This window comes from Mustela erminea, chromosome 4, assembly GCF_009829155.1.
Source record: "Mustela erminea isolate mMusErm1 chromosome 4, mMusErm1.Pri, whole genome shotgun sequence".
NCBI lineage: Eukaryota > Metazoa > Chordata > Mammalia > Carnivora > Mustelidae > Mustela > Mustela erminea.
The window spans coordinates 85,888,893-85,910,504 of record NC_045617.1 but is presented as its reverse complement, the minus strand read 5'-3'; the positions used below and the strand labels follow the sequence as shown (position 1 = coordinate 85,910,504).

At 43.3% G+C, this 21,612-nt stretch overlaps 1 protein-coding gene across 6 annotated transcripts in view; it reads right to left on the bottom strand.

The window, feature by feature from the left end:
• Positions 1 to 1,747: 1,747 nt before the first annotated feature.
• Positions 1,748 to 21,612, bottom strand: part of DNAH8 (dynein axonemal heavy chain 8) — a 342,799-nt gene continuing 322,934 nt past the window's right edge. For all 6 annotated transcript variants that reach the window (XM_032339820.1, XM_032339819.1, XM_032339821.1 and 3 more), the window contains 2 exons: positions 5,059 to 5,180; positions 1,748 to 2,300 (listed from right to left, as the gene is read on the bottom strand). In XM_032339820.1, coding sequence (XP_032195711.1) covers positions 2,013 to 2,300; positions 5,059 to 5,180 — 410 coding nt within the window. In that variant the 3' untranslated portion in view covers positions 1,748 to 2,012. The remainder of the gene's footprint in view (positions 2,301 to 5,058; positions 5,181 to 21,612) is intronic.

Below are 21,612 nucleotides of genomic sequence, written 5' to 3'. Positions count from 1 at the left end.
TGCTCTCTTATGCTCACCAGGTCTCCTTCACTCAAGTGTGGCAAATTATGTAATTAGTGAAAGAGCAACAATTTTGCCGAGAAAATGGGTTATGTGTTTATGGAAGTTCAATGGCTCAAAATGTCTAATGAAATCATTTAATGGGCCCAGAGAAAGAAAGCAGAACTGGGCCCCAGCCAGCTCTGCAAAAAACCAGGGACAGCTGAGAAGCACACCCTGGAAAGAAGACCATTTTGAGACACTGCTTATGTAGCAAGGACTCACTGGGGTGGCCCCAGGACCCATCACTCTCTCCTCAGTGCTGACACAGAACAAAATAATCAGTGAAGAAGTTCCCAGGAAATGGTCCATGGCTTAAACAGTCTGATCTATATCCTTGCTAGATTGACATCTTTCCTGCTCTTCTAGTTTTCCGTAAGATATTCAAGTCAGTAGAGAACACTGAACCTGTTACTCTCTGAAAGCCTACGATGATATCCAGGGCTTTAGACTATGCAGTTTGCCTTCAGTTGTGTTAGCAACTGCACAGGAATATGAATAAAACGCATGTGTTTTATTCGGGAGGCTGCAGTTTGGTGTGCTAGAATGTGCTTCACTTCCTCAGTGCTCCCCGAGCACCGAGGTTTCCAAATTCTAGCCTCAATTCAGGCGGACACCCTTTCCAGAGAATGCCATCCTTTAGTGTGCCTATGGACCAAGGGAAATGCCAAAACACATTTGGGCTGGGAGCTTGGTTTCTAAACTGCCCCGGAAAGTTCTACGGCTAGGACATTGAACCAGTCTCAGAGCATAAGTGAGTTCACTCCTACAAGGTACATTTCACAATATATTTTCTACTATTTGGAACTACTCTAGACTATGGGGGAATTTTTTTCTGGGGTCTTCCCTGGACACCTTGCCTGGGCTATTGCTTGACCATCTTGTTGGTTTCTCACTGGCATCTCTGATCGGACCGACAGAAGAATGGGAGGAGAACAAGACTACATGAAATGTGGCCTTCCTTCAGAACAGACGGGGAATGAAGCTGGTGAGTTTAGCTGAGGGCGAGCAAGAGCATTCTAGACGGAAAGGCCAGAAGAAACACTTCCCTACCCTGAAGCTGCATGAACATTCAATGTAGGACTCCATCTGTTTAGTTAAATTGACAATTTCCTTTAGCAGGAAATAAAGGTTCATACTGAGTTTCAGACCAGCTATAGCGTAAGAAATAGCTTCACTTTTTAAAGACACTGCTTTTTAAGGCATTCGGCATGTAACCTAATTTCATTTGATGGAGTTTGTTTTTCCTTCTCCATTTGCTGCCTAGAAATGTGTGCTCCATTATCTCCTGCAGAGTTGGGGTTGGGGGGGCAGTAGGAGCTGGAGACTCAGAGTTCTCTGGGCCTCAAAGCACATAATAAATAAATAAATAAATAAAATAATATTAAATAAAATTAAAATAAATGACAAGAGCAGCCATCCCTGTGGATTTGCTGTCTCAAACACATCACACCACATAGCTGTTACTCCTAAGGGGTACTGACCGAACCCCTTCAGTTTCCATTTCACAAGCACAGAGACAAGGCCAAACCCCAATAAGCAAAGAATAGCATATAAGCATAAACACACACAGGAGTAGATTTTCTTCTAGGGAAATGTGGTTTTCATTTGAGAGAAAAGCCCACATCTATTAGGCCTCTTTTAGAATGCAACAAAATCATACTTTGTTTTAGATTTTTTAAAAAATTCAAACTTTCCAGTGTTCTGACATGAAGATGGGACTTTATCTAAACAAATAATTATAATGGGAATATGATTTCCTGGGCTAAAATGCATTACTTTAGAACTGGCTTTTTATTTTTAATATTGATATGAGGGGAAACACACACACACACAAATGATTGCAGAATATCAACTTTTTAATTTAAAAAGAGCAATCAAGCAATTACCGAGGAGAAAAGACACACATCACCAAGGCTTTCATTAGCCCTGGCTGGCTCTGGCTCTAGCGCCCTCAGCAAGGAGAAATGAATTTACTTGATGTCACACAAAAGAGCTACTCCTCTCAGGATCCAGTGATCTGGGGACAAAACTGTTCGCAAATACACCACAGTGATGAAGGTCAAGTCAGTACGCCTGGGTTTCTTGTAAATAGGACACACATACAGCTTGGGGTCCTTGGGCGCGGTGGAATTAATGGCAAAGATGTGTAGCACAGGCAGCTGTGTGAAGAGCACCTTGGGGGTGGATTCTGTAAGCTTCCCGTTCCGTCTGTCCCAGGCTGCTCCGTCCATATACAGCCCATAAATATACACGCCTTCCTGGAAGAGTCAAGCATAAGGTAATACGATTTTTGAAAAACTAGGTGCTATGAGATGAACATTCATTACTGTAATAGGGGTTGTCAGTTTAGAAAGAAGACATACACCAGTCTTAAAACACCACCAAAAAAATAAAACAGCACTGGGCTCATTGCATGAGCAAAATACTGAGCCCAGTTTTCCCCTTGGGCCTATCTTGAGGCCTTAAGGGTTGCAGATATGTTCCTGTTATTGCTTGTTTGAGCATAGGGGTAGCTGCTGGGGACAACAGACTTAGCCAGCAGAACTAAGTCACCTCTGTAAGGAGCTATGTCTCGAGAGATCTGGTCTGAGTCAGCGTAGGGTCAGAACAAGGAATGCGATTTGGAGCTGGAGCACACAGGATCTAAGCCTGTGCTGGCCAAGCCAACCTGTCATTCTAACCATCTCAGTCACAGGAGGGAGTGAGGTTTGCACAGCCAGGCCCAGCTAGTGGGAGAGTCAGAGCGCCCCCAGAGGCCAGGTGTGGTAGAGCTAGCACAGGCATAACAGACAGGGACAGGGTGCATTGGTTGGACAGTGGCTGCCTGTCATCCCGTTTCTCTTTAATGCAAAGCAACGCTGCCCTTGACGGCTTCACCATTAAATCGGGGGAAAAGACATGAACTGAATACCAGCACACACTTGTTAGAGGGCTTCCTGGTGAGCAGCTGGGCTGGAGCGCTTGGGGGTCTTTGTGGAGAAGACATCTTTGAAGAGCTTTGGGGAAGATAGAGGACAGAGGGCAAACATCCAGGCAGCAGCAATAGTACAAAGATAGGTGGGATGGGTGGAAAGCCCAAGCAATTTATTTAGCAGAGGGTTCAGGGGTTATAAAATAAGTAGGGCTTGACCTTGGAAAAGTCTAGAAGCCAAACTGAAGAGTTTGAACTTTGCCTTGTAGGCCATGGGGAGCCATAGAACATGTTTTCAGTAAGAAAAGAAAGACTAGAGGGAATCATGGGGAGACTGAAAATCACATAAACCCGTAAGATATATCTATGTAGAAGATGGTGACCGTTTTTTCTTTCCAATGAGGCATAGGTAAGGGGAAGCAAATGTAGATTATAATAAAAGAGAGTGAGATTAATTGCAAAGTGTTTTCCGGAATCCCCTCAAGTGAGCTAAGAGTATGAGGACCATATTTTTAAACCCAAACCTAAAGTACATGGTTTGACAGTAAGACCAGGAGAAATCCCAGAAAATCAGGACATACGATCACCGTCATTGCCGGTGGGTGACAATTACTGCACAAATGACACAACCATTTAGGTATCATCCGACAGTAAACTGTACCCCTTTTAGGTTCCTTTTCATCTCAGAACTTTACAAGGTCATAGTTAGAAGGTGTAGCAAGCTGAAGAGTGCCCCCCCATTCATGTCTACTAAGAACCTCTGAATGTGAGCACATGGAAATGGGGCCTTTGCAGATGGAATTAATTAATCATATTGGATTAAAGTAGGCTCTAAACCCAATATGACCGACGTTCTTGTGAGAAGAGGACCTTCTTATGAGAAAAGGAGGGAACATGAAGATAGAGAGAGAAGGTCATGTGATGATGGAGGCAGAGGCTATAAGCCAAGGAACACCCAGGACTACAGCCACCATCAGACGCTGAGAGAGAGAGGTGGAATGGATTCCTCCCCCTCCGCCCTGAGCCTTCAGAAGAAACCAACTCTGCCAATACCTTGATTTCAGAATCCTGGTCTCCTCCCCTCTGAGGAAATAAATTTTATACAAAGTTTGTGGTACTTGGTGGCAGTGGCCTTAGGAAATGAGTACCTATCTCGGTGCCAGGAAATGGGGTGCTGCTCTCACAAACACCTACAAACGTAGAAATGACTTTGGAGTGGCATAATGGGAAATTTCTAGAAGAATTCTGAATTCTGAATGGTTGAAATAGCCTACGGTTGCCTTGAATGGAGAGGCTGCTGGTGGAAATGTGGAGGTTAAGTGTGCTTCTGTTGGAGTGGCAGACAGAAATGAGGACTAGGCTATTGGACACTGGAAGAAAGGTGACCCTTGCTTGACGTGGCAGAAAGGGCCAGAGCTTGGAATTCACCTGGCCCAGTCCTTTTCCTTGACAATTGAGGGAATTAAAATCAGAGAAAGGGAAAGTGAGGCTGATGTACTGAGTACCTATATGGAGTCCTAAATGATTCCAGTTGATTCTCACAACCATCTTTCATAAGGCTGAATCATCAACCTTTTTTCACAGATGAGGAAGTTGAGGCTTAAAAAGTTAAAGAACTTGCCCAAGTTCACAGAGTGGGTCAACGTCCAAACAATGGCTCCCAATGGCATCTTCTTACCTTGGGGCCCCCCTCTCTTCCGCCTCCAGGTGTCCCTGTAACCAGGGTCCCAGAGCTAGCAGGATGCTGCTGGAACTGGCCCTAGAGCTCAGGACTGCAGGTCCTGTTGGTCTCCACCCCTGCCCCGACACTCCTCTGGTCTGTGAGCAACCCACAGCAGGAGCCGGAGACATGTGGAAAACCGCATTTTAGCAAACACAAGGGTAACTTGAAATTATAAAGATATGCTGTCTGAGGAGTTCCAACACTTGTCATTAATTACCACTCCAGCAAACGGAGGAGGCTTCGGCACTGAAGTCTCCCAGTAAGGACCCCAGCCACAAAGCCAATGGCTGTAACGGAGGCACTCATAGGTCAGTGTCAAGTGGAATTTGAGCTTTCAGCCCTGGTTCCAGAACTGTCCCCACTATAGCCCAGTGGTGCCTACCATAGGGGGCAATGTAATTTCCTCCTTGGTCTGCCGCAGAACTTCGTTGTGGATGGTCACGGAGTCCAGGGCCCAGCCTTTGTGGGCACGGGTCACTTCTTGCCTCATTGCTGTGAGGAAGCCTGAAAAAAAGATCCCAAGGTCTTGGTGAGGTCTACCCGAGAAACAGGAAGTGAGTAGTGCCAAGTACGAGTTGCTTACCCATCTCCGAATGTCCGTCCTCCCCGGAGAAGTTGAGATTGAACCTTGGGGGCACATTTCTTCCAGTGTTTTGTTTCTAAGGGGATCTTCAACGAGCTGGGGATTCCTTGCTGGGTGGCAGCAGGAAAGCAGCACCCCAACCGCCTCAACCAGAACCTTGGTTTGAAATTCTCCCCTGGGGTTTCAACTACTAGAGTGTCTAAAGATTGTAACCCAGACTGGGCTCAGAGTCTCTATTTGAAAACACGCTATTTAGGAACAAGACTGGAATGGTAAATATTCTGAGATCAGCATTCCAACGAAAACTCGAATCAAGCCATTATCAAGCTTCTATTTGCTATAATGGAACAATTTCATTTTGTCTAGGGAAACAAGGCATAATGCCAAAATAGAAAACCCAACTTTCAATTTGATCAAGCATGCAATCACACCGCAAAGAAAAGTTATGTGTTTTAATGGGCATAATACAGTTATTTTAAGGTAATACATGGCTCCAGATACTGTGGCCTTTCTTTACACTTAATATTTGCAAACCATGCTATTCAATTCAATAAGAGAAGTCTTCAAGAGTAGCAATTATTTTAGAAACTAAGCCCTAAACTTCAAATGGACTTCAAACCTTAGGAAGATTTATCTGTGACCTCTCTATTACATCTGGCTCCCATGTTAATAGTGAAAATCATGAAACTCTTGACTCATAATCATGAGTAAATTTTGGAATATATGTATGTCCCCACTACTCCCAGTGAGATCTGAGAACTATTATGTACATAGCAGCACATCACTGAGAATATTTTATCAAGTCAGGCTGGGATCGGAGGAAAGAGAAAAAGTTGCAGCACACTGAGTTACTATCCCTCAAAGCTGGAAAGAAAGAACAGGGCTCTAGCCTTGCTGAATGAAATAATCAAGTTCTTCTGGTTCCCAAGCCCCTTTTTAGTTATTAAATTAGACAACTGGGGAGATACATCTTCATTCACTCATTCATTCTTTCATTCACTCACTCATTCATTCATTCATTCATTTGTTAAACTTCTCAGGCATGGCCACTATGGACCAGGTACCACTCTAAGTAGGATGACCACAAAGATGAAAAGGCCATCCATGGACGCTGCATTCCAGGAGTTTGGTCTAGAAGGAGTGTGAAGGAAGGCAGGACATATAACACAATGTTATGAGCAGAGGTGTGGATACAATGAAGTCTTCCACTGAGGCAGGCTGAATCGAGAAGGTGAAATTGAAGGTAACTCTTGCAAGATACATAGGAGTTTGCCAGATGGGACAATTCCAGTTAGAGGAACAGCATGTGCAAAAAAACCATGGCGGTCTGGGTGAAAGGTGAGGCAATGCTGGCAGATAAGGTTAGAACAAAGGTAGAGGCGGGACTTTTCAGGGTCAGGGTTTGGACTTGATTTCGTGGCTAGCGGGAAGCCACTGAATATTTAGAATAGGCAAATGATTTGATTTGATTATATTTGCATCATATACTAATATTGATTATATTTGCATCATATACTAATGAGTAGTATACTCAGAGTGTTCTCTAAAACAGGATTTGCATGCTAAAGAAGAGCCCTTGCATTAATCTAAAAGGTCAATCGAGTAGCTGGTTGTAGGCTTCCAGGGTATAGTCTTATTGGGGTGGGTGCCTCCTATGCCCAGGGTATTTTTGGATGCAGTCCAAGAGTGCGTTGGGTGAGGACCACTGAGATAATCAGAGGACTCATTGAGCTCACAACTCAACAGTTCCTGAGGAAAAAACAAAAGTGTTGGCTCTGGTGGATACCAGAGAGTACCAGAGCTAAAGTTACTCTACCATATGGTAACCCTCAGAAGTTTCCTGGCCCCGTCAGTGTCATTGATAATTATGGAGGGCACACAATTATGACTAGGAAGATCCTTTGGACCCTGCAAATTGGCATTCTACCCCCCAAAAATGTGAGGTTTTTTGTTTTGTTTTTCTCTCCAGTACCAGAAAATATGGTGTACACTGATATCTTGCAAGGTCAAACTCTGCAAAGCTCTATTGGTAAATTCTGCTTCCAGGTTACAGTAATCAAAGCAGCGCTGGGGGAAAATGCCAACTGGGAACCCATAAGGCTGCTTCCCCCATGAAGAGGGGTAGCTGTTAAACAGTATCAGCCACCTGGGGGTGCAGAAGGAGATAGGAGAAACTATGCAAGAACTGCCCCAAGTGGGTACTGTGTGCCCTGCCCCCAGTGCTCTCACCAGCATGGTCTGACAGGTAAAAAAAAAAAGCCAGGTGACTTGTGGCAGATGACAGTGGACTTACCCCAAAATCGTACAAGGTAGTGTTCAATATGTGGCTGGGCCCCACACTGCCATCATCTTAGATATCTTGGTCATGTTCTTAGGCATTGACTCTGTTGTGCTGGATGTAGCAAATGCTTTTCTCAATAGACCTCTGGCCACTGGGTCACAGGATCAAATTTGCCTCCACGTGGGAGAGGCAGCAATGGACCTTTCTAGTGCTTCCCCGAGGTGTCCTGCACAGCCCCACCATATGTCACGGAATGGAAGTCCAAGACCTGTCCCTGTCCTCCTTCCCCACATTGGTAAAATGGGCCCGTTATACTGATGACAGAATGTAACATGTGAAGACTTACCTCTGTGGCAAGACACTCTGCAGGCTTTGTTGGAACATCTGGGGGAGAAGGTGAGCAATGAACCCACAGAAAATAAAAGCCAAAGCACTGCTGTAAGATTGTGGGAGTCATTTGGTGGGGTAAGCAGCATCTTGCCCCAGAAGCTGTGATTGATAAGGGCAAGCTCATGCAACCCCTGAGAATGTGAAAGAGGTACAAGGCTTTGTGGATATTTGGGGGTTTGGAGGACTTATATTCCCCCCCCCCAGCCAATGCCTCTGTCCCTTACACTGCCTGGCAAAGAAGGGGCATGTGTGGGACTGGGAATCAGAGCAGTGAGCCACCTCTGAGAAGACAAAAGTACCAGTGAAGCTCCTAACCAGTGCTACCACTTGAGTTAGATATGTCTGTGACTCCAGGAGGGCTGGGGACAGAGCTTCTACAAATAGAGCCTCTCACGCAGCAGAGGCTGAGCTCAGAGTGGTCTAGCTGGTCATCACTTATGAGCCCTAACCTTTAACCCTTTGCACTGACACTTGGGCTGTTCTTTTTTCGCTCTCTCTCTCTTTTAAGATTTTATTTATTTTAGAGAGGGAGAGCCTGTGAGTAAGGGGAAAAGCAGAGGGTGGAGCAGAGGGAGAGCAGAAGGGGAGGGAGAGGGAGATAACCTCCCGCATACTCTGTGCTGAACACAGAGCCCAATGCGGGGCTCGACCTCATGACCCTGAGATGGTGATGACCTGAGTGAAAACTGAGAGTGGGAGGCTTAACTGGCTGAGCCACCCAGGTGGCCCAACACTTGGGCTGTTCTAAAGGGATTAATTCTATTGCTTGGACAATGGGAAGCCAAGGGGTGAATGATAATGAGTAGGCCATTGTGGGGTTAAGATGTATGGGGGCACCATTTTGGTTCACCTGCCAGAGCCTGGGGCCATCCTCACCATCTTCCACATCCTGGCTCATAAGGCACTGACACCCACTGTCAATCAAAAATCTGAAGTTCTAGGTCAGGTACAAGCCCTAGCGACTGGCCCTTCAGTAGATAGAGCAGGTTGAGTACATGGGAAGAGCATCTGCCATTGCATTGAGGTGGGATGGCATATTGCCAAAGATGGCGGCCAGATTGCCCTCGAAATACAGTGGCTTGGTTAAGGCAGTAACAGCATGTCCTGTGTGTTCTAAACAATGCCCAAGGTAACTTCTAAAGGAGTCTGGGGCCATCCACCAGAGTTCCCAACCGGTAAGGGATTGAAAAATTGATTATATTGGGCCCTCCCTCTGAGAGGAATCTACATTTGTGTAGATACCACATCTGGTCTAAGCCAAGCTTTCCGCTGTCACTACACAAAACAGGCAATCACCATTAGGGGACTAGAGAAGCTAAGCAGCATGTATGGATACCTTCATTGACTAAGACACTGATCAGGGGTCACATGCCAAAGGTCATGATGTACAGGACTGGGCAAAATCACATGACATGGCATGGCAGCTCCATCTCCCCTACAACCTGCAAGTAGTAGCGGGGGGTGGGGGGGGCGCACTGTAAAAGGACAATTGGAATATGAAAGCAGCAGATTAAATTAGAAATGTGTAAAGCCACCTTAGCCCAATGAGATACGGTAGTCTCAGGCTTTAATACACTACACTTGAATGATCAACTAGTAAGGCCTGTTGCCTCATATGCTGGACTGGGGACCCCTGCTGAGGTCCCTAGTCCCATACAGGTATGGAAACTGCAGGAAACAGCCATTGCCCCAGATCAACATGCTATGCTGCTGAGAACACCAACCCCCACTATGCCTAGGAAAGGAATTACCTACTGGGAATTGCAATGGGATGTCCTGCTGGGATGGGTATTACTTCACACCCCTGGCTAAGGGGGAGCTACTCAATCTTCCCTGGGATCCCACTGTCCTGCTGCAAGCCAGACCCATTGAAATGTACTATGCCTGAAATGGAAGATGCACCACTGAAAAAGGAGAGAGGGTGGGGTCTGACATATCTCACCCTCAGTCCATCAGTTCACACCTGACAGGGCTGCCTACCTCCATCAAAATGGATGGTATGTGCAACCAGGTCAAGTTCCTAAAACTGCCAGTTTCCCTCTCCTCAAGGCCAGGTCGGTATGTAGTTTTCCCCTGGCACAATCCTTTGGCCACAGTCTTTGTCTGTCCGTTGGCCTGGAGGATGTTCTTACACACACAGAAGCCGTTACTAAATCCATTCAGCAAGCCTGGAATGACAGCCAACAGAGCATGTCCTTACCAAACACTGAAATGTCTCTACTGAGAAAAACTATCCCAACATAGGATGGCCTTGTTATTATTATTATTACTGCCTTGCAAGGAAGCATCTCTGCCATTATATAAAAAGAAAGCTGTGTGTTCATTCCTGATGAGTCTGCTAATGTATCATCTTTATTAAATCACACGAGGAGATCAGTGAATGGCCTGGGTAATCCAACTCCCAGCCCAGGGGACTTAGTAAATCAGTAGTTTGAACCATGGAGGTCTTGTTGGAGAAAATTTTGACTCATTTTGGAATCATTGTCTTAATCTGTGTTTTCTCTTACATGTATCCATACTTTTGTTGTGGCATCTGCCTGTGGTGTAGCCAATGGCTGCCCAAAAAGCCTCCTCTATGCTAGTGAAACCCCTTGCTGATGGCTCAGGTCTCGTTGCAGAAGAGGGGGGCCCAGGAGATTGTAGGAGATGGTCATCAAGTGTTGGGGAAGGTCATCAAGAGGACATGGCCACAGGCTGACCCATGAGCTTCACCTGGGCAATTGGAGGCTCCTCCCCACCTTCCCTTTCCTTGAAATGTGTGTTCCACCTGCCTTTCCTGCTACCAGAGGCTGCCCTAAGGACATAGCCTTGAGCTAATAATGTGCTGTTGAGGCCATCTGGAGGATATACATGATTGGACCCAGTTAAGTCCTCTGTGTAAACTTTAAATATTTGGTGTGTGGGTACAGAGATCTGAATAGCTCGTGGCCACCCAAGATAAGTCTCTCTTACAAGTAAGTGCCCTTACTTATAAAACCTGCCACCTACCAATCTGGAGGGGCCTGCCTCTTCTTTAGTCTCTCCCTGCCTTCTGCATAAGGGGATTGTTTTCAGATTACACCTGGAAAGCTCCCCAGGAAGCTATAAACCAAACAGTGACCACAACAATAATAAACAATTCTTTCTTGCAAGTCCTTCCATGAATGTCATTTTCATCATTCAACACTAAGCATACCTCCATGTGGCATATTAGATGTTGTGTATCCAAGTAGAGTTGGAATTCAATTGACCCTATTTTGTGATATTTTAAAAATTCATCCCTGACCTATGAATCTACAAGGTCATAATGCATAAGACACGAGTCTTGGTCTTAACCATCCATCTGCACAAATTGAATAATTGAATTTTTCTCTAATATTTTAAATTCTAACTAAATTGTAAATTTAACCTCTCTCCATATGGCATTCAGGACAATGACACAGGTGCCAGATGATGCATGAGTGGGATTCTCACTCATGAAACACACCTGCTTTGAAGACTTCTGTCATTGTCAGAAAGCTCTAAAAATCTCGAATGCCATTAGGGTGAGAGCATCTCTTATCTCCTCCCTACTGGGGAGTACGCAGGATGTTGTCTAGTTTATGTGAACAGTACCCCTCCTGATTTAGGCAACACCCTTAGTATGCTGGTAGATGGGATCTGGAATACAGATTATCTTGAGCTGTTAAGAAAGGAAAAGGTTAAATAAATGTAGTTGGGGCCTGAAAGTGGAGGGTAGGGGAACTATTCCCTGGGCCATTCTCACCCAGAGAACATGGAGAAGACACATAATTTTTCAAGTCTTCATAGTTTTGCTTTGGCTTCCTGAAAAGAAAAACATGATCTTGTGGAATTCAAATTGCAGTAAATCCACTGAAATCTTCATTATTGAATTTAAAAAAATGAATGACCATCTTTCTTGTCGACTAATATCAAGGCTAATGGAATCAAAATCTGTGTTTTCTGAAGCCTGTATAATTTTAAAAGACTATTGATACATTTTTCTTTATAAAAACTTGAAAAGCAGTACTTTTGTCTTGGCACCAATTTAGTTCTAATAATTCTTAAACAAAATTTCAATCATCAGTGCTGGAAAAGTGATTCATGCATTCATATGTTTGACTCTGAAGCGAGCTGGGGAAAGTCTTTACCAATAATAAACTTCTGTTCATGAGATATAACCACCCACATGGAAATGGGTGATTTGACTATTCAAACATCTGAGTTGCATGCAGTCCAAATGAGATATTTTGGAAAAAAAATTTTTTTTCCCCTTCAAACTCATACAGCACAATGAAATCTTAAAACACTTGTCAAGTATGTTCTTTAAAAAATTCACTGTTAAGCTGGGGTTATACTTTGGAAATTCAGGTCTAAAGTAACACTTGTTATGTCTTAATTCCTATAACAGTAGTAACCCAACATTTCAGCAAACTAATTACTATTGTTTGACGTGTGTAATCAGTCGGCTTAAAGAAAGCTGTAGAGTTCAAGTGTCACTTCAAACAAGGCCTAAGAAAAGCCTAAAGAAACAACTAATCAGGAAGGTTGCTTGTCTCTGTTTGATCAGGAGGAGGCTGGTATTCTGTAATGACAGTCCTATCAGACATTTTTTTTCTTTAATAAATGAGCCAGTCCTTATGTAATGGGCCTTAGGTTGGGCAGTATTTCCTGTCTTATTAGTTACCAAGCCTCCTGGTAGCATCTCCAAAGATGAGGAGAAATGATGTTCCTGCCACAAGTGTATGACAGGCAGTTTTTTCCCCAAATGAGAAGCAAACGGAGTTCATTAGTAAGTTAAATAAAGGTCAGAAATCATTAAACAAAGATGGGGTTGATCCACCCAGTTGAATCAAAAGGCACCAGGCAGCTCTCCTGATGCTTTGCTAGATGCTGTAAGGTGGGGAATCTTAAACCTGCCTGAAAATTAGAACTATCTGGGAAGCCAGGCCACAGCCCAGATCAATGAAGTCAGAATCTAGAGGTGAGACCCCGGCATCAGCACAGTTTCAAGGCAGGGCTTCTCAAACGTTTATGTTTCATAGATATCTGCTGGGGAAGGAGCTCATATCAAACACACATTATGACTCCGTAGGTAGGTCAAGAGTGGGGCCTGAGGTTCTCTGTTTCTCTCAAGCTCCCAGGTGATACAGAAGCCATTAGCTGGTAGACCACATACTGGGTAGCAAGTCTAAGGTTGGGTTTCTTCACACATTAGAATGACCCAGCTGAGTTTGTTTAAGAAACGGATTGTACAGACTCCAGAGGCCTCCTCCAGAGGCCTCCTCACCAATTCTGATATAATTAGTCTGGAGCTCCAGGCATTACTATATATTAAATGTCTCTCAGGTCATTCAGTTGGAGAGGCGGATCTGAGAGCCACTGCTCTGTAGAAAGATCTCCATAGCAGGCTACTGGACAGTTTACTGACCCACATTCTTTTAAGGAACAAATTTGACAAGTAGGAACAGAAATGCCTCACAGTACCAGCAAAACATTAGGAAGGCTGTCAGTAGTAGAAGCGGACTCCTTCCAAAGTCCCCTGAGGCACACGTGTTCTCTGGGATGTTGTTAATCCAGGACACGGTTGGCTCCAACAGAACCTGAGTTCAAGTGGGAAAGCTGGGCCTAATGGTGGCCTCTGCTTCATCCACCATTCCCCATGCACCAAAGTGTTAATTTCCTGAGCTATGCTCTCTTCTCTGTGTGCTACTTTATGCTTCCTTTCCCCTGCCCCAGCCAAACCCTTCCAGTGTTCCCTTAGGAGTGGTTCGATGGTTAACCGACTCTCCCATTTTCCCACCTCTGCACAGGACATTCCATCTTCTTCCTCTTACTGGAGCCCTGCTCAACTCTAAAAACACAGTCCTTTCCAGTTTTTCCTTCATCCTTTATGAGACTCTCTGGTGCTCTGACAAGCACATCCTCTGGCCACATACCCCAAATACTGTCTGCCCCCATTCGCTAAGCATCCTCCATCATCTGGGCTGCTTCAGCCTCCATTCAGAATCTTGACCCCTCCATTCCCCAAACTCATCTTTTCTGAAGACCTCCTGAGCTCCAACTTTCCTTTACTTCTTTCCTGCCCATCTAGATCCATTCTTTCCACCACTTGCCCAGCAAAACCTCAACCCTAGGTGAATCCAAATGTCCCCCTTCATACGCCTATCCCAGGCCACTGAGCAATAGACAGTTACGTAGTTGCGACTAGCCCTGATGGGATTCTCAAAACCACCCAGCAATATTTCCTTGTCTCCCTCAGTAGCCCACTTTCTCAAACATCTGCCATTCTTCTTAAATCTGTCTTCTGACACCTTCTTGCTCCTGAAATCACTTTGCCTCCTTCTTCAAGGAGAAAACAGAAAGTGTCAGACAGGAAGTGTCTTAACTTCTTGCCATCAAACTGACAAACTCACTTGCAGCTACCCTCTTTCCTTCCTTATTATTCTTACTACAACGGGTGTGGTTTCCCTCCACCTGCTCGGAGTGCGTCCCTCCACTTGGAAGCCATTCCCTCTTTGCCTCTTTAACCCCTCTCTGTTACCTTTGCACTCTCTGTTTTTTTTACTCTCTCTCCTAGCTTCTTCCCACATGTATTTGAATAGATTTAAGATTCTCCTACCATTAAAAGAAAAAAAAAAGAGAATCCTATCTTCTTACAACCACTCCTCCAACTTGCTTGTCCTCTTCAAAGCCAAATTTCTTGAGAAATTAAGACAATTTTCCTTCCTGTCCATACTCTGTCTTTCCGTTTCCTGTTGTCTCAGTCACTCACCTGAGGTCTCACTCCTCCACTTCTCCATCCACTCCACTGACACTTCCTCTACCAACAGTTTCCTTATCAATAAAGTCATCTGACCACTTTTGGTCCTATCTTACTTGACCTCTAGTAGCATCTGTCACTACTTCCTACTTCCCCCTCTTGTCTGCTACCACACTATGCTTTCTTGTTTCCCTCTTCCACGCTCATGTGAGAGGACCATTCACAAGAACTGGGTGATCTGGAACATGGCGATACGCAAGCAAATATAGCAGAATCTTCGTAAGGATGGCTTAGGAGGAAGGTGACTTGATGGTAGTGTTGGTAAGGTTCACAGGAAGATGGAATATTCTATATTGGCAGTTGGAAGTGAAGAACCAGAATCTTAAACCAGGACTTTGGATGAGTCAGTCAAAAGTAGGGATAAATAGTTACATCTGTGAGAATGGCTGATGTCATCCACATAGATACCAGGGCCAAGGGCAGAACTTGCTTGAGAAGAGCCTACAAAGTAGACCAAGAAGCAGTCCTAGGAGAAGGAGAAGGAGAAACAAGGAAGGTAATAAATGAAAACCAAAGTGTGAAAGAGTTTCCAGAATTGACATTCTAGTATAGTTAAGGGGAATGAAGTTGGCAAGAAGGTCACTAGATTTGGTGGCCCTGGAGAGAACAATGATGAGGCTGGCCAGATTACAAGTGATTAGACTGTTGGTAAGGAAGATAAACATGTACAGAAACTAGAATGATAAGGGATGTGGTTGTGACTGAAGCCAGGTGCACCTAAGCCCCTCCCACACAAAGGCAAGGAAGATGGGTTGTTACTCAATCTGGAGGCATTTCTAAGATGTCCAGTCCTCTTATCATTCTGTGGCCTGCAGACAGAGCAGGTAAGGACTATCACTCAGATAGAGGTTTAGCACCCTGAGGTTTACCTGGCTTCCTGCAGATGTTAGAGTCCGTTCTTGTTCTGCAAAAACTGTAGCCATGGGGCATGCTTAGGATTGTTATGGGATTAGAAGAAATCTCCCAGTTCCTTCCAATTGCAAAGTTCTGTTAACTCTCGGTGTACTTTTCCACCCCACAAATAACAGGCTTTTATAAGACAAGCATTCAGAGAGTGCTGCTAGTTGATGATGTTGCCTGAAAACAAATTCACAGGCAAGAGATTGTAGATGATTTTACTGTATCAAAAGATTACAGGACAAAAAGTATCCCTTGCTTCAGTAAAATCCTCTCTGAAAATCTTGATTTGTACCACTATATAAGTTGTCACTGATATCTGCTATGACAGACTGATGTGGCTTTTTGAGACACTGAAGAGAAAAGAGAAAAACTAATGCAAGTTGGCATCAAGCTCCAGACTGAGTTAAATATTTGGAGAATAATGATACTGCATGCTTCAATTTCCTATAGAGGTGTGAGGCTGGAGACTACATTCAGCTTCTGCACTAGCAGTGCCTGTGAGTCATACCTAACATCAAATGGTAAACCATGGCCATCAATTAAGAGGTTTTACAAGGTGGTCAATACCCACTTGAAATCAAGCTCATAATTCATAGTCCCCACTTATGACACAGACACAAACACACACACAAATGAGAATCAATCAGGTGTACATGATGCTCTGAAAAGATACACCTGTAGGAACCAGCGACCGAACAAATCCTTCAAGAATCCTGAGAAGCACAATCTTAAACAATATGTGAACATGTGTACCAATGATTGCCGGGAAACCCCAGTGGAGCACAAAGGTCTCTTGGCCCTGAGAATCCACTGGGAGGCAAATCCATGTGCTGCCAAAAGCCGAGCCATCGAACAAATGTTATGGGGGTCATGGATAGAGAGAACTTGACCACTTTCATAATCAAACCGAACTGACACATGATTGAGCTCATCAACTGCTACAAGAAACGACTGTGAAAGGGGCTGAAAATACCACTCCATGGCGGCTGGCAGATGCGGTCTCTTCAAGTAAGACCGACAAAATATCAGGCCACCATAAGGCAAAGGAGCAATGCTATAAACAGCATCGGCTCAGGCACAGACTGTGTGTTGGGGGTGGGGGACGCAAGTCCTGTCACCTGTCATTGTGGCAATGTGGGTCCTGAAGTCACTTAGGCCCGAGGAGCAATCACCAGAGGCATGATGGGAAAAATACATCAGACATTACTGGATGCCGTATTATAGGAGCATAAAACAAATGGTCATATATGTAAATGTTTTTTTGTATGTCTTATAGCCTAGGTGATTCTGACTATATGCATTTGTGATTAAACTATGGCCTACCCAAACTGCATTGTGTTTTACTTAAACATGTTTTTTTTTTTTTAATTTAAAAAACCCCATTTGCTTAAATACCTGGAGCCAAAGAAAGAAATTTCATCAACGGAGACTAGATTAGAATATATAAAACCCAGGAGATCTAGTCATGCTGAGAAATCAATTATTAAGGTCAAATAGTGACCAGAGAGGCTTCCAATTGGAAAGCACTTTATCTGCTGGCACACTGCCTGTGAACATGCATGCAGCTAGTGTAATCTTTATGTTTTCCAGATTTGGTCAGGTAATATGGAACAGAAAGTAAATTGTTTCTCATGTCAAGAGAAGGAAAAGGAAGTAGACAAGTGATTAGTGTGCAGAGAAAGTTGACTTCTGCTCTTCTATGCTATAAATAGAAAGCAATCATAGATATGCTTGTGTGTAAAGGTAACATGCTTAAATAAGTCCAGGGCTTTCTAAGACATGGAGAGTCATGAGAGAAAAAAAATCAAAGTTTAAGCTGAAAATAGAAATGGAGAGAAAGGATTAGTATCATGAACAAAGAGAGAAAACATGTATGTCTGTATTTGTATTTCTGTAAATGTTCTGGCTTGTTAATATTTCTTAAGAAATAGTAACAATGAAAGGTTAGTTCATATTAATACTTTGCTATTTTAAGTCATAATTCTAATGGGGGAAAAAGCAATCATTGAAAGAGATTGTGTGTTGTGATACACGACTTAATTTGTCTGCATCTATGGAAAGCCAGGGATCAACCAACCCTTCTCTCTCGGCTTCTGAATATCAAAAATGTACTTAATGACCTCACATCCTTTTAAAAATCACTGATCTTTATCCATCTCCTGAACTCCAAGTTGGCCAACACGCCTCTCCTCCTGGATGTCCTTCCTACCAGCACTAGCTGACAATTCGAGTGTTTCTTGTTTTCCTCTCAACCTGTCCCTCTTCCAGGGCTTCTTGTCTAGAACAGCCCTTCAATCTCAGCCATTGCCACTCTCTGTTCTCTCAAAGATCCCCCATTTAATCTCCCCATCAAATCTGTCCCTTCCTCTTCACCTGGTTAAGATCCCAGGCTCTCTTCCTTGGATTTGGTAAGTCTCATTGCTCTGGACCTCCATATTCCAGCCTACCCTCTACCTTCTCCCGGGATTATCTTGTGATCTCTGTGGACTTCCAATTGCCTTTATGATGTGGCCTAACCTCCCCCAGAAGACTCTGCACTCCAGCCTCACTGCCACCCTCCTCTGCTCCCTCTTCCTGAGCTCTGGCCATACTGTTGTCCTTCTTTCCTCAAGCCTCTGGCTGGAATGCCCTTTTCTGGAGTCCCTGCAAATCCTACTCTGTGCTTCCTGTGTAAAGCTCTTCTGGCCTTATGAAGCTCTTCTCCTTGGCCGAATTCATCTCCCTGTCCTCTGTACTACTGTGGCACTCAGTTCTCACTTGGGTGGAGCACTTATCGCATTATGTTAAAGTTGCTGATGGGTCTGTCTTACCCATCAGATTACGAGCTCCTTTAGGGGATGAATTGGGTCTCAAATCTCTCTCCATTGAAAGCACCTAACGGAAGGGCTGGCAAATGGAAGATGGTTAGACAACCCTAATTAAGTTAAGTGTTATTTCTTCAGGCCCTCAAGCCAGGAATTACCTGGTGACAGCTCACTCAAATTGAGGGCTGGTAAGGAGGAAAGAGAGATTCATAAGTAGATTCACAATCTTAGAACCATAATAAAAATGTTTCCTCCCCAAATTCAGTGGAAATTCTGGGAGAAAAATAGATAAGTGAAATCTAGGAGCTGTCCTTTACAAATCTAAAGCCTATTAAAATAATAGTACACTGTGTATAGTTTTGTAAGCTCATAAAAAACAGCCATGGTTAGTGTTTAAGTTTAGAAAATGTTTAGATATTTGAAAATGCATTAAGTGAATAAATGTATGTGTATGGAGAACAATTCTGGTGTACCATTTTTTTAAAAAAGGTTTTGTTTATTTACTTGACAGACAGAGATCACAAGTAGGCAGAGAGGCAGGCAGAGAGAGAGGAGGAAGCAGGCTCCCTGCTGAGCAGAGAGCCCAATGTGGGGCTCAATCCAAGGACCCTGAGATCATGACCTGAGCTGAAGGCAGAGACTTTAACCCACTGAGCCACCCAGGTGCCCCTGATGTACCATTTTTTGAACTATTATTTATTTACACAAAGAAAATTGCACAAGTTGTAAGTGTACAGCAGCTTGATGAATTTTCACCAGGAGAATAGCCATGTAACCAACATCTAGATCAAGAAATGGAACATTCCTTGACCTCCAGGAATCTCCTTGTGCCCTTCTGCAATTACTGCCTTCTGTCTCAAGGGCAACCACTAGTCTAACTTTTAACACCATGGATTTCTGTCTTGCCTGTTTTGATTCATTGTATAAATGGAATTGTACAGTATACCTACATTACACATAGACTATAATGTATACAGTATAACACACTGTAATGTGTTCTGTTTTATTTCCTTCACTTAATATTTTATGAGAGTCAACCATATTGTGAGTAGCAATAATGCTTCCTAAATTTGTACATGTGAATATTTCTTAGATTGTATTACTAGTGGAGCTATAAGGTGCTGAACTGTAAGGAACCCAATATTACTTTATTTTGGCCAGGAATTACCTCAAGTAGCTATGAAACCAGAAGTCAACCACAGGAAAAAAATCTGGAAAGACCCCAAATACATGGAGAATAAGTAACATGCAACTAAACAACGAATCAGCCAACCATGAAATCAAACAAGAAATTTTAAAAATACATGGAAACACATAAAAGTGAAAACACAATGGTCCCAAGCCTTTGGGATACAGCAAAAGTGGTTCTAAGAGGGACGTATTAATAATAAATGCCTAGCTCAAGAAGCAAGAAAAGTCTCTAAAAACAACCTAACCTTGTACCTAGAGGAGCTAGGATAATAGCAACAAATAAACCCTAAGCCAGCAGAAGGAAGGAAATAATAAAGATTAGAGCAGAAATAAATGATATACAAACTAAAGAAACAATAGAACAGATCAATGAAACCAGGAGCTGGTTCCTTGGAAAAAATTAATAAAACTGATAAACCTCTAGCCAGACTTATCAAAAAGAAAAGGGACCCAAATAAATAAAGTCACAAATGAAAGAGAAGTAACAACCAACATTACAGAAATACAAACAACTAGAAAAGAATATTAAGAAAAATTATATGCCTACACATTGGACAGGATATAAGAAATGGATAAATTCATAGAAACATAAAATACCAAAACTGAAACAGGAAGAAATAGAATATTTGAATAGACAGATATCCAGCAAAGACATTGAATCAATAACCAAAAACTCTCAACAAACACAAATCTAGGACCAGATGGATTCATAGGTGAATTCTTTTTTGTTTTTAATTTAGTTTTTTTCAGTGTTCCAAAATTCATTGTTTATGCACCACACCCAGTGCTCCATGCAATACCTGTCCTCCATAATACCCACCACCAGGCTCCCCAAACTCCCACCTCCTCCCCTCCAAAATCCTCAGTTTATTTCTCAGAGTCTACAGTCTCTCATGGTTTGTCTCCCTTCCGATTTCCCCCAACTCACTTCTCTCCATCTCCGCATGTCCTCTGTGTTATTCCTTATGCTCCACAAGTAAGTGAAACCACATGATAATTGACTCTCTCTGCTTGATGTATTTCATTCAGCATAATCTCTTCCAGTCCCGTCCATGTTGATACAAAAGTTGGGTATTCATCCTTTCTGATGGAGGCATAATACTCTATTGTATATATGGACAATATCTTCTTTATCCATTCGTCTGATGAAGGGCATCTTGGTTCTTTCCACAGTTTGGCAATTGTGGCCATGCTGCTATGAACATTGGGGTATAGATGGCCCTTCTTTTCACTCCATCTGCATCTTTGAGGTAAACACCCAGTAGTGCAATTGCAGGGTCATAAGGAAGCTCTAAATTTTCTTTTTCTTTTTTTTTTTTTAATTTCTTTTCAATGTTCCAGAATCCATTGTTTATGCACCACGCCCAGGGTTCCATGCAATACATGCCCTCCATAATACCCACCACCAGGCTTACCCAACCCCCTACCCTCTCCTCTCCTAAACCTTCAGTTTGTTTTAATTTCTTAAGGTGTCTCCACAGTGTTCCAAAGTGGCTGCACCAACTTGCATTCCCACCAACAGTGTAAGAGGTTTCCCCTTTCTCCACATCCTCTCCAACACTTGTTGTTTACTGTCTTGTTAATTTTGGCCATTCTAACTGGGGTAAGGTGGTATCTCAGTGTGGTTTTGATTTGAATCTCCCTGATGGCTAATGATGATGAATGTTTTTTCATGTGTCTATTAGCCAGTTGTATGTCTTCTTTGGAGAAGTGTCTGTTCATGTCTTCTGCCCATTTTTTGATGTGATTATCTGTTTTGTGTATGTTGAGTTGGAGGAGTTCTTTATAGATCTTGGATATCAGACCTTTGTAGTGTCATTTGCAAATATCTTCTCCTATCCTGTGGGTTGCCCCTTTGTTTTGTTGACCATTTCCTTTGCTGTGCAGAAGCTTTTGATCTTGATGAAATACCAAAAGTTCATTTTCACTTTTGTTTCCTTTGCCTTTGGAGACATATCTTGAAAGAAGTTGCTGTGGCCGATGTC